General features: G+C 40.6%; 3 protein-coding genes across 3 annotated transcripts; 2 read left to right on the top strand and 1 right to left on the bottom strand.

Annotated features, from left to right (window-relative positions):
- Window positions 1-361: 361 nt before the first annotated feature.
- LOC118077885 (olfactory receptor 4D9-like) lies at window positions 362-1,312 on the bottom strand. The gene has a single exon (XM_035101609.1). The coding sequence runs from the start codon at window positions 1,310-1,312 to the stop codon at window positions 362-364; it is 951 nt and encodes a 316-aa protein (XP_034957500.1).
- Window positions 1,313-4,429: 3,117 nt separating this feature from the next.
- On the top strand, window positions 4,430-5,431 carry LOC118077884 (olfactory receptor 6X1-like). Its single transcript, XM_060281151.1, has one exon. It carries the CDS (start codon window positions 4,430-4,432, stop codon window positions 5,429-5,431), a length of 1,002 nt encoding a protein of 333 aa, XP_060137134.1.
- A 4,233-nt stretch (window positions 5,432-9,664) lies between these two features.
- LOC118077883 (olfactory receptor 14I1-like) lies at window positions 9,665-10,657 on the top strand. The gene has a single exon (XM_060281150.1). It carries the CDS (start codon window positions 9,665-9,667, stop codon window positions 10,655-10,657), a length of 993 nt encoding a protein of 330 aa, XP_060137133.1.
- Window positions 10,658-12,506: the final 1,849 nt, after the last annotated feature.

Raw genomic sequence — 12,506 nt, 5'->3', positions numbered from 1 at the left:
TAATAATATAATATAATATAATAATCTATTTTCTATTGTTTTGTAATTTCATCACTAAATAGGTTTAAAGCAATATACAAGGACGTTTAAATAAGAATCAATATGCATATAAATAACATTTACAGTTCTGACTGCTGCTTCGCAGGTAATCTTCACCTTCAGTTGTGTGGGCTGGGCAGTCCCTCACCTTACCTGGCCAATCCCCTGGCAATGCCTCTTCCAGGCAGGATTGGGTGGATGACTGAGGTATCCAGCCTGGGGAGGATGAAGCCAGCCCGAACTACCAGGAGCCGCACTGGGGTCCAGGCGGCTGCGCACGACCATGCAAAAGTCACCCCCCATTTGATGTGGGGAGCGGTCATTACAGTTTTGAATCATTCTGATAAAACCTCAGCACTTTCCCCACTAGCCTCCTTATAGCATTTTTCATCTCTGTATTTCTTAATGTGTAAATGATTGGATTCAGCACTGGGCTGATAACTGTATAGAGGATGGAGACCACCTTATCTGCTGAAAATTCCTTGAAGGGCCGGTCATAAATGTAGAGAGATGGGATGAAGTGTAAACTCACTACTGTGATCTGGGCTGCACATGTTGAAAGAGCTTTGTGCTTCCCTTCTGAGACATGATTTCTTATCTTGAACAAGATGATGCTGTATGAAATGAGCAAAGCAATGAAGGTTCCTGTTGCAATAAGTCCATTGTTGGAGATCATAAGCAGTTCAACAGTATAGATGTCTGTGCAGGCCAATTTGACCACCTGTGGAACATCACAGTAGAAATTATCCAATATGTTGGGACCGCAGAATGGTAACTGCAGGATCAGTGCTACGTGGACTATGGAGTGAATGGAGCCACTTAGCCATGCACACAAAATGATCACAAAGCAGGTTTTCTTGTTCATGATGATCATGTATTGCAATGGCTTGTGAATAGCTAGATATCGATCAACTGCCATCATTATAAGAGAGAAAACGACAGCACCCCCAAGGAAGTGAAAAAAGAAAATCTGTGTCAAACATCCATGGAAGGAGATGGTTTTGTTCTGGGAAAAGAGCACTTGCAGCAATTTAGGTGCAGTTACTGTAGATTCACTAACATCCAGAAAAGCCAAGTTGGCCAGTAAAAAATATAAGGGCATGTGAAGATGGTGGTCTGATATTACAGTGATTATAATGGTGACATTCCCTAACCAAGTAGCTATATAAACTATCAGGAACAGAAAAAATAAAAACTGTTCAAATTCTGAATTTTGTGACATTCCTACAAATACAAATTCTGTAACTCTGCTTGTGAAGTTATCCACTGCCATTCTGTAGACTTGTGACAAATATCTGGAGGGAGGAAATAAAAAAAAATATATTTCATTTTCTCCACATTTTCGTTTGGTTATCAGTTTATTTCTTTGCAATGTTCAAAGCACAAGGGTGATTCTATTTTTGATCATTTTACTTCGTGAAAAAATCAGGAATTTAAATTTGGTCTTAAAAAATCTTATCTATGTCCTGCTTTTGGACTTCCTATAGGCACCTGCTTGGCTGCTGTGACTGGAAAGCAGAATACTGGGCTTGATAGGCCATGAGCCTGATTCGGCAGTGCCTTCCTATGCCCTCCTATGATCTTATGTTTATCCATCTAGTTTAATATAGTCTACTCTGAATGCCAGAAACTCTGCAGAAAGAATTTACCATCTTTTACCATCACAGTTACTCGCCCTGCATGTATTGCTCTGGGGAAAAAATAACATAAGAGTTTTTAAACTTGTTAAAGTTGTTAAATGCTTTTTCAGAGGCATTTAGAAACTCTAGAATATTGTCACTTCTACGTACACTATCCCCAGTAAGGGGTGTAGCCTATTAAATTCTACTGAGAGTAGACCTATTGGAATTAATGAACATATGTTAGTCATGTCCGTTGATTTTAATGGGTCATTAATTTTAAAATTCTATGAATAACATTAGATCTGAAAGCTGCATTTAGCGCATAATGCTGCAGTAGGATTACTGGCAGAAGTGGGGACCATGTGCTCAGAGATCTGCACTGGTGGACAATTTTCTATTGATCCATGTTCAAGCTGTTACTTTTAGTATATAAAGCCATTAATAACTTGGGACCAGTTTGCCCATGAGATTGGTTTACCCCACATGCACCCACTGAACCACTTTGATTGGCAAAATCGACAATACTACAAGTGCCATAAAAAACTTGATCATTTAATGTAGCAGTGCCTACAGTTTGGAACTCCCTGCCTATTGAGGAGCAGGTGCAGGGCCGGCCCTACAGCAAGGTTGGGTGGCGCAGGGCACCAGGACGCTGGACTGCCAAGGGATCTTCGCACCACGGCGCCAGATATGCTTAAGACGGCCCTGAGCAGGTGCATTCACTGTACTATTTTTTGTGCCAGCTAAAAACATTTTAGTTCAGAAAAGTCTACCCAGATGCTTAGGAAGCTGAGGCAATTTTGAACTATTTTAGTATTTTAACCTTTGCATGTTTCAAAGCATGGCTCTAGTTTTTTTCCATGATCCTATTGTTTTATCTTTTTGCTAACTGCTATGAATAAGTCTGGGAAAGTGTCCTTAAACTGCCATATTCTACCACAAAGTGTAGTTTATGTAATCTACCCGAAGAAATCTTCTTATCTGTAATGAAATACTTTTTCTGCTTTCCTCAAAATTCCTCAAATGTTTCACCTGAGGAGAGACATTCAAATTCACACAAATATGAATCTAGAAGACATTTTGTTGATAACTCCACAAAGGTTCAACACCCAACACAAATCCAATGAAACATACCATATGACAATAGGCTTGTTCGCACATTACACTGAACCAAGGCACAAGTTGTCTCCCTACAGTGTTTTTTGTAAATATGTATATAGACTCAACACTCATTAAACATTACATGTGAATAATTGTACAGGTGTATAGCTCACCTGTTATATACACATATTCTAAACTCCTTGAATTCAGTGTGTAAATACACCTATTGTAGCAGTGAAAAAATCAGTGATCAGAGAAACAAAATATTTCATTATTCATTCTGTATTTTAAATTTCTGCAAATATGTGCTTTGGAACTGGTTCAGGGATATATTGGTAGGCCTGATATAATTTGTTCCTTGGGGATACATACCTATCCTTTGATGAATAACTTTTTCCACATAACCTGTAGTAAACAACATTGTTCATTTAGTTTCTATCATGAAGAAAAGGATAATGGACCATAATGTTCTAGGCCGTTGCCTTCTTCATTCACCTAATATTAACACTGAAACTTTTAAAACAGTATTAAGTGCGCTCTCTCTCTCTCTCTCTCTCTCTCTCTCTCTCTCTCTCTCTCTCTCTCCTACATTCAACCAGTTCTCTCCTGTGAAGATGGGAAGAATCTAAGACAATGAAAACATGAAAGAAGCTTGAAAAAGCATTAATATGGCCAAAGATTGCTTACGTCTGACAATTTTGAAATATATGTTTGTTTTGGGTTTTATCCCTGCAGCTCTCTGAAAGAGGCAAGGCAGAAAAAATGTAGCTTGATTGGACTATCCTTGATGAATTACCTTTTATTTTGACAAACAGATCAATGAAAATAAGAAGGGAAAACAGATAATGAACATTGGGGTTTCATTGGCACTCTATGGGTGCAAGATACATCTGTAGAGAAAAAGAGATGAAGGCTTATTGCTGAAGACCTGAGAGAGGTGAGAATGGTTCTATTTTCTCTTCTGCTTCTCTTGCCATCACTGCTCATGTGGCATCCACATTTTTTCTATGTTTGCTTATTCTCCTTGTTCTGTCCTAAAATTCACTCCAGCAGTGTCACTACTGGTAGAAGAAGTAAAACATACGGAGATAACAATATGTATATTTATTTTATTAAAATATTCAAACAGCAAGAGTTTAAAACAGAAGCAGGGGAGCATGTTGGATGAATTATATAATAAGAGTCAGGTTATCAATGAGTGCTTTTCAGTGCCATTGATTTTAAACTGGAACATTTAGGCTATCACTCACATGTCTTGCATTTGAAATGAATGGGTGATAAACATGCTTAACACTCTCTAAACTGTTTTATTTTATTTATTTATGTTTAAAAATTAAATGTTGGCCTTATTGCACAATTCTCTTGTGGAATTTAATAAAGGGCAAATGTTTTGTATTCATGAAAAATGCTGTAGTATTCCAGTCTTGGTTCTTTCAATACTTCCTCTTCCCTTCTTTCCCTTGGTTTAAGCAAGCATAACTGATGTTTCTCCATTCATGGTCTGACAGGGAATGCCATATGGAATCTTCCATGCTTCTCTAACTTCTCTAACATTTTTCATTCCTGTCTTCACTTATCTAAAAATTTCAGAGTGGAAAAAGAATTAGTCTGCCCAGCTGCTACCCATCTCTCCATTTCCGCAAGTGACTGTTTCAGCACACACCACAATGAGGAACCAGACAAGGGTTGTAACAGAATTCATCCTCTTAGGTTTCTCTGAGACTAAGGGGGATGAACCAGTGCTCTTCACTTTATTCTTCATCACCTACACTGTTGCTATGGTAGGCAACTTTATCATTATTACCTTGGTGTGCTGTGAAAACAGCCTTCACAGCCCAATGTACATGTTTATTGCCAACTTGTCTATTTTGGAGGCTCTCTACACCACCACTGTTATCCCCAAAATGCTAGTCAACTTCATGAGTCAGAGAAAATCCATCTCCTTCCATAGCTGTATCTTGCAAGCCTACATTTTCTTCTCAGCAGGTTCCAGTGAGTTCTTCCTTTTGGCTGTCATGTCGTTTGACCGCTATCTTGCCATTTGTAACCCACTGAGATATGCAGCCATCATGACCATGCGCCTTTGCCTCCAGCTTATTGCTGCCTCCTGGATGTGGGGCTTCTTTGCAGTCCTACCACCTACAGTCCTGGTAGGCCAGCTGCCATTTTGTGGACCCAATGTCATTAAACATTTCTTTTGTGATGTTGACCCCTTACTCAAGCTGGCCTGCTTTGATGTAAGGAAAATTGAAATGATTAATTTTGTAAGTGCAGCCTTGCTCCTTCTGGGTTCATTACTGCTGACAAGTGTGTCCTATATCTTCATCATTGGAACAGTGCTGAGGATCCCTGCAGCCAAAGGACGACAGAAAGCATTCTCTACGTGTGCCTCTCACCTAATTGTGGTGACACTCTACTATGGGAGTTGCATTTTCATGTATGTACAGCCACAAAAAAATCACTCTTTGGACCTGAACAAGGTAGTCAGCATACTGAACACAGTGATAACTCCATTGCTGAACCCTTTCATTTATAGTCTGAGAAACAAGCAAGTCAAGGAGGCCCTGAAACATCTTGCCAGGAGAAAGACTTCCCCCTTCATTAAGCTCAGATTTCTGAAACAGGAAAAGGGGCCTATGCACTGTGTAGTATTGAATAATGGAAGTTGATGAAGGTGGGGAGGTTGGTGGGAAGGTGTACACACATCAAGACTGGAACAATGGTTCAGCTGAATATTCTAGATGTGAGATCATTTTCCTGGGGAACATGTAATCTTTGTTACTGTTCGAAATCTCTAACACATGTGGCGTGGTGGAGCTTCTGGCTTTCAGTGAGGAGATATTCATATAAAAATTTACTCAGTGATGAATCTCACAGGACAGTCTTTGAACAGCTACTGTCTTACAGCCTCAGCTACCTCAGAGAGTTGGTTTGAAAACCGTAACATTATAATCCACTTTTTTGACTTTTTGAGTTCCTGTGAAAAGGGGCGTATAGCTGTTCTTACTAATTGTGATAATGATGAGGCTGCGAATGACCTGAAAACTCTATTGCGTGAGTCTCAGATGAAGAAAATGAAACCTCAAGATAAAATGTTTTACTTGGTTAATGACAATTATTCAGTTGCATTTCTGAGCGACATCAATTTCAAGATTTAAATTTGTTCGTCAACTATAATTTCCGAACAAACATTTTTAGCACACTGTATCCAGCTGTGAATTTCCTGAAGCTATTTGTGATCAACTTTAATTGTTACGTTTGAAAACTTAAGCAACAATTCAGTTTTTGGTGGTTACACAATTCTCTGTTGTAGAGAGATTACCATCAGTAACAAATAAATGGGATACCCACACACACAGTGTGTGTGTGCCTGTGTGTCTCTCTCTGTGTGTGTCTGTGTGTAATGCTTCTATTTAGGGTTCCAGCAAGTCATGCCTTTGCCCTGTTCCAGAATATCCATTCCATCCCTTCCAGTGTTCTGGTTTTCCACTCTTCTTCCAACAGTCAGGCAGCATTTGGTACCAATTTCTCTCCCTCCCTGTATCTTTTACAAAACTCACTCTCTCTCACACACACTACAAACCCAAGGATGCAGTTGTGTGATGATGCTGATAGAAATCCCCCCTAATAACTTACAACAGACACAATATTTTAGGTTTGGGTTTTTGGCATTATTTTGGCCACAACTTTATTTAAATACATTATAGTTTGAGTGTTGGCTTAGGCTTTTGATTAACCATTTGTCCTTCTCTAGGAAGGACCATATCCATCTGCCCCGCATGGGACAGGACTCACAGTATCTGTCGCCTTGGGACAGGACTCAAATCATCTGCCCGCTTGGGACAGGACTCAGATCATCTGTCCATTTTGTGACAGGACTCACAATCTGTCCACTTGGGACAGTACCAGCTCCGACTTCCCCAAGGGTATAGGGAAGTAAAGTAAACACACATGGAGAGAGGAGGTAGCTGTGCCCAAATATTCACCCCTCTCGACCAAGAACGTTCCCCAAGGCTTGTACTCTGTAATTGCCCCCCCATCCCCGCCTATGGCGGGGATGTAAGGACTAGAGCGAAAGCCCCAGGATTCCTTTAACGAAATACTTCTATGTGGAGCAACATTAAGAAGGGGGGTAGGCATCTGGATACCACACCCCTCCTTCAACCAAATTCCATAACCAAAAGCCTAACCGCCAACCTAACAAGTTGTGACGATTTGCTAAGCAGTAGGCAAAAACCAAGTGGCAAAGCCAATCAGCTAAATGGCAAAATTCCTACTGGGCCCCTTCAACAGGCGACCCCATGACAGGCAAAGCAAGGTCAGGCTAAAACCTGTAAGAAAAAGCAGCGGGTGGGAGGGAGATTCAAACGCCAAGGCAAGAGTGGCCCAAAGGCGAAAGAAACTTAGCTTAAGAAGTGTCCCTTCTGCCAATCAAATTAAGCCCATCTAAATAACCACGCTCCCCATTACTCAGCTCCTGACAAGGCCTAGGCCCCAGCCCAAACCACAAAGGATTTCTTCCCAGCCCTTCCACAACATGCTCTATAATTTATAATATAAAGTACTATATCTTCCTACTGTGCCTGGTTGGTACTATTTGGGATATGTAAGTTTTCACACAACTAGAGAATGTCACGTACAGTGGTACTTTGGGTTGCAGACGCTTCAGGATGAGAACAGAAATTGTGCTCCAGCGCCAGGGCGGCAGCAGGAGGCCCCATTAGCTAAAGTGGTACCTCAGGTTAAGAACAGTTTCAGGTTAAGAACAGACTTCCAGAATGAATTAAGTTCTTAACCCGAGGTACCACTGTATCATTATGATATGGCTGTTTCATCACACCTTTTCTTGAAGTTGAACTGGGGTCATATAGAGAGGGCATGCTGACATCCTGATGCAGGGGGTGGTGATGTTCTAGTATTTTGTGCAGTATGCACATGTGTTAATAGAAATAAATATACAGCCAAGTAAATGAGACGAATTAATTTCTGAAATTTTGACTTCACAACCTGAATCTGCATTAACTATTACTTTCAAGTTTCTGATCCTTTTGATCCTCATGTATTCCCTCCTGATGAGCTTTAAAGACTACCCAAGAGCCTCCAGTTCTACTGAGAATAAGTTCGGTCGTCTCTTTCCCAATATCTTGTGCACTCTTGGGACCACAGATACAATGTATGATGTCATCTCTAGACTGCAATGCATTTATTAAAAGGCTGTATTGAGGGAGAAGTGAGCTTCTGAGGATTTCAGCAGGGCAAATTGAACACGTGACATTTCATTAGGGTTAACCTGAATGTTCCCTCAACCTGTTCAGTACCTATTCATATATTGCAACCTCATGTCATCCAACTGAAAGGTAAAAATTAAGCAGTTCATAATTCTTGCCTTCCTTGTTCCTGTCTGCACTTAACCAATCAGTGCCTTTCGCTCTGACAGTCAAAATAGTTCATGTATTTTTCTTGACATTTCTTTCCATTTCTATTAAAATAGAGGGGGGGTGGGGCACTGAAAATTTAGTACAGGATGAATGTTGCCATTTGATTCACATAGTTCCTAAACTCCTACTCCAAATATGTGATCAGAATTGATAGCAATTATCTGTGTCTGGGGAAGGAGAAGTAGGACCTTCTAATCTAATGTGTCCATCCCCAATCCATACTACCACAGCATGATAAACTGCTCTTCACTGAGCACTATGTATGTGCCATGAGATTCAAATAATTTAAATTCTATTCTAGTTCTAATGATTTGAGAGAAGAGCATATTGGATAAGCTTGGTATGGGGAGAGAGGGGCAGCTCTACGCTGTTCTCTGGTGTTAAGAGATGATGAAACTTTTCTCTCCCCCACCCCTTAAAACTTTAAATCCATTCAGTTAATGTTAATGGGGAGGAAATAGGGAAGGGTGTGTGTGGCAAATTTGAAACTGTTATGTTATGTTTTTGTTTCGCAACCGACCTATTGAAGGGTTAACCCAGACTCCTGGTTAACTGACAGCAACATTCCATGGGAGGCGTGGCCTGCATGGGGTAAAACGGAAAGGGGAACAGTTATGTGAGTTGGCGGTTGGGGGTTTTTTGTGTGGGAGCTTGGGTGGTTGTGGAGAAGGTAGAACTTAGAGTAGATGAAGTAATAATAATAATAGTTTAGTTGATAGGTATTCTGTTATTTGATTACTAAGAAACGTTACCTGTGAAATTAAGTTCGTACCAATGTTACCAGAAAGCAACCATTAAGATTCAAGCCAATAAATATCCATCTTTAAAGTGTCACATTAGTAATCGTCTATTTCATTTTCCAGCTAAGGTACCCAGGAACCCAGGTGGTGGGGAACTCTTTTAAACTGTCAAAACTGCCTTTTAGAGGAGAAAGGTTAGTTTGTGGCTGAGAGTGCACCAAGAAAGGGGGGGGGTAAAGGAGGAGACAGGTTCTGAGCGATAATAAAGTTACCTCAGGAAGGAGGCTAGCTTTACAGTAAGGGAGTTTCTAGTGAAGGGAAACCCTTATCTGAGTGCACATAGGAACAGTCTTATTTATAGCCCCAAGTCTATATAGGTACCTGGTCACGTTTAGGCTGGAAGAGGACTCTCTTTTATTTTTTAAAACCCACAAGTGCTAGAGGGTTTAAAGAAAGGCTAGAGGGATAAGTGGGAGGTTTGATTTACCTCAGAAATCCCTGTTAGTGCTTTTAATAATTGAGAGGTCAGAGTTATAAGACGGAAAGTAAAGGACTTTCGTCGCAGGGGGCATCACCCATGCCAAAATTATGACATTTTCTTTTCCCCAGATCAAAAGTAGCCTTTTTAGGGGGGGGCATATGAGTAAGAAAAAGAGAATTCTGCCTTACTAACTTTGGTTATGCTGCCTGTGTTTTTTGTAGGACGAAATGTATTAAGGACAAAATGTCCAATGAAAGCACCATTACGGAATTCCTCCTCTTGGGATTCTCTGAAATTCGAGAGATACAGCTTCTATATTTTGTGATCTTTCTACTGATCTATATGGCAGCATTGCTGGGGAACATCCTCATCCTTGTGGCTGTGGTCACAGATCCCCATCTTCACAATCCCATGTACTTCTTCCTGGCAAATTTGTCTGTTATGGACCTTGGATACATCTCAGTCACAATACTAAAAGCCATGGCTAACTGTCTCATGAACACCAGGTTGATATCTTATTCTGAGTGTGTCGCTCAAGTCTTCTTTCTCTTTTTCTTCATGGCATCAGACTTTTTCCTCCTCACAGTCATGGCATATGACCGGTATGTTGCCATTTGTGACCCATTGCATTACGAGACAGTAGTGAATAAGGAAGCCTGCATCCAAATGGTGACTAGTACATGGATCAGTGGTCTCCTTTACGCAACATTACACACTGGGGCCACCTTTGCTGTTCCTTTCTGTTCCAACATCATCAATCAGTTCTTCTGTGAGATACCTCAACTGCTCAAGCTCTCCTGTTCTGACTTGTACCTTATTGAAGCTGTGGCTCTGGGCTTCAGTGCATGTCTAGGACTCGGCTGCTTCAGTTTCATAGTTGTGTCTTATGCGGAGATCTTCAAAACAGTCTTCAGAATTCCCTCTGCACAGAGTAGAGACAAAGCCTTCTCTACTTGCATTCCTCATCTCAGCGTTGTCTCCTTATTTCTTTTCACTGGCATCTTTGCCAACCTAAAACCAACTTCCAACTCCCTGGCGGGTCTGGACAGTTCAGTTGCCATGGCTTACTGTGTTCTTCCCCCACTGATGAATCCAATAATTTATAGCATGAGAAACAAGGAGATCAAAGCAGTGTTGTGGAAAATCTATGGCAGATCCTGGAAAAAGCATACCAAAAGAAAATGTGGCTGTGTAGGTCTGTGGGATAACATGCAAACAGAAACGTCTACTCCCTGAGTCAGTTATGGATGTCTTTGTCTGGCACATAATATACAATATGTTTTGAAGCAGGGGCGCCAACTATAGGGACCAGAGGGGGCTTTGCCCCCCTCAATATTGGTAGGCAGGGGGCTGAGCCCCGCAATATTGAGGGGGTGACCATCCTCCACCATGGGTGCCCTCTGTGTGCTCCCGCCATCACCTGGGAGACAGGTGGGTGCTGGGATGAACAAAGGGCAGAGATCACCCTACATACATCCTGCCTCCACCTAGCACCATCATGTGATGAATCATGTGAGCGGGCTCCCTCCATGTGTGTGTGGGGGGGGGGGGCAAGTCGGCGCCCCTGATTTGAAGTCTACCTACCCCTGTTCTGTGTCCCATTGCTACTTTTATATATATATAAAGTGTTCAGACATAAGATTGTGTACTGGTGACTAAACTAGACTAGATAATGGTGTTACTGGTAGGTTCTTTTGGCTTCATCTCTGCTTGACTTTAGATGTAAGGCTAAGATACTGTAATGCCATTTCAGCATGCATATGAAATTGATACCACAGGGATGCTCTGGGCTCTTTTTTATGTTTTTTTCCTGGCTATTGCTGCTGAGGCTGTGTGTGGTGTATGAAATGAGATAAAGAGATACAATTTCTATTGACTTCTTCCTAGTACAGTTTTTTAAACCTTTATTTCATTATATTTACTATAAATTCAGTTGTCTTAAAGGTTATGACTGTGGATAGAAAGTCAGAATTATTCTTATTTTATTAAAAAAAACTATAGTGCAAATAAAAGCCTTTGGCAACTAATTTTTGATAACTATTCTGTTTCATTCATCAGAGTCATTGTTACTTGAATTCATTGACCATTACTATGTTGGGTTAGTAACAGCAGGTTTTGCTTTAAAAATATGAATGGGTTGCACTTCCCATTCCAGCAACGAAAGTCAAAGTACAGTTTTCCATGCCAGATTCAAACAGAATCCATTAATGCTTCAAACAGAAAAGAGACTCCTTAGCTGTTGGTGAATGAAATAAAAGCTGATGTGAAATGCTCTTCCAAAACCTCCTATGCTGTTTGTGGGTGCTTATTGGAAACATAAATAACCTGTGATGGGAGGGAGAGAAGGGGCTGAAATTATCGAACACGCTTCTCAGAAAACTTTCATATGTGATATTTCTGCTCACTTAATGTCGAATAAAATTGCTGTATCGGTAGTTCACATCAAAAGATCATGGAAGCAATTGGCAAAGTAGTGAGGAATGGAAAAAGTAGCGACAAGCCCATCGATAACTTCAACAACACGACTCAATATTTAACACCAATCCACGGTTGTGTCCAACACTGGCATTTGCAATGAGGTTTCCAAAGGCAAGAAGTGCTCACAAAATGTATTTATGTACAAAATGGACATTGAATAGGGAAATTAATTGTAAAGAATTGAAAAGAATTGAAAAATGTGTATTTTACAGAAGTGTGTTCAGAAACTGTAAAAAGTGAGTGCAGTTTAAATGCAGAGATTGCTCATTGTTTCAAAATGAACAGGGCTTGTGTTTCCTTTGGAATGAGGTACAGCAGAGGCTATTCCAGGTATGAAAATCATTGCCTAGATTTTAACACTTGCCAGATCCAGGGATTAGAAATGGATCTAGGAATAAAGATGAAACCCATAGCAGTATTGTTTCTCAAACCAGCTAGAGTCCTTCAGCCTTTCCTAATTCATCTCCAGCCAAGGTGTGAACACCTAACACACCCATATCCTATTTCATAGCATAAAATTTTGCTTTGGATCCTTCCCAAGTTTCTTTTACCAAAACTATTGCTCCAGTTTATAATCATGGACCTGTTTCAGATGGTGTGCTCCCAA

This window comes from Zootoca vivipara, chromosome 13, assembly GCF_963506605.1.
Source record: "Zootoca vivipara chromosome 13, rZooViv1.1, whole genome shotgun sequence".
NCBI classification, from domain to species: domain Eukaryota; kingdom Metazoa; phylum Chordata; class Lepidosauria; order Squamata; family Lacertidae; genus Zootoca; species Zootoca vivipara.
Note: the sequence above shows the minus strand (reverse complement) of the source record. Positions and strands in the feature narration are given on the sequence as shown.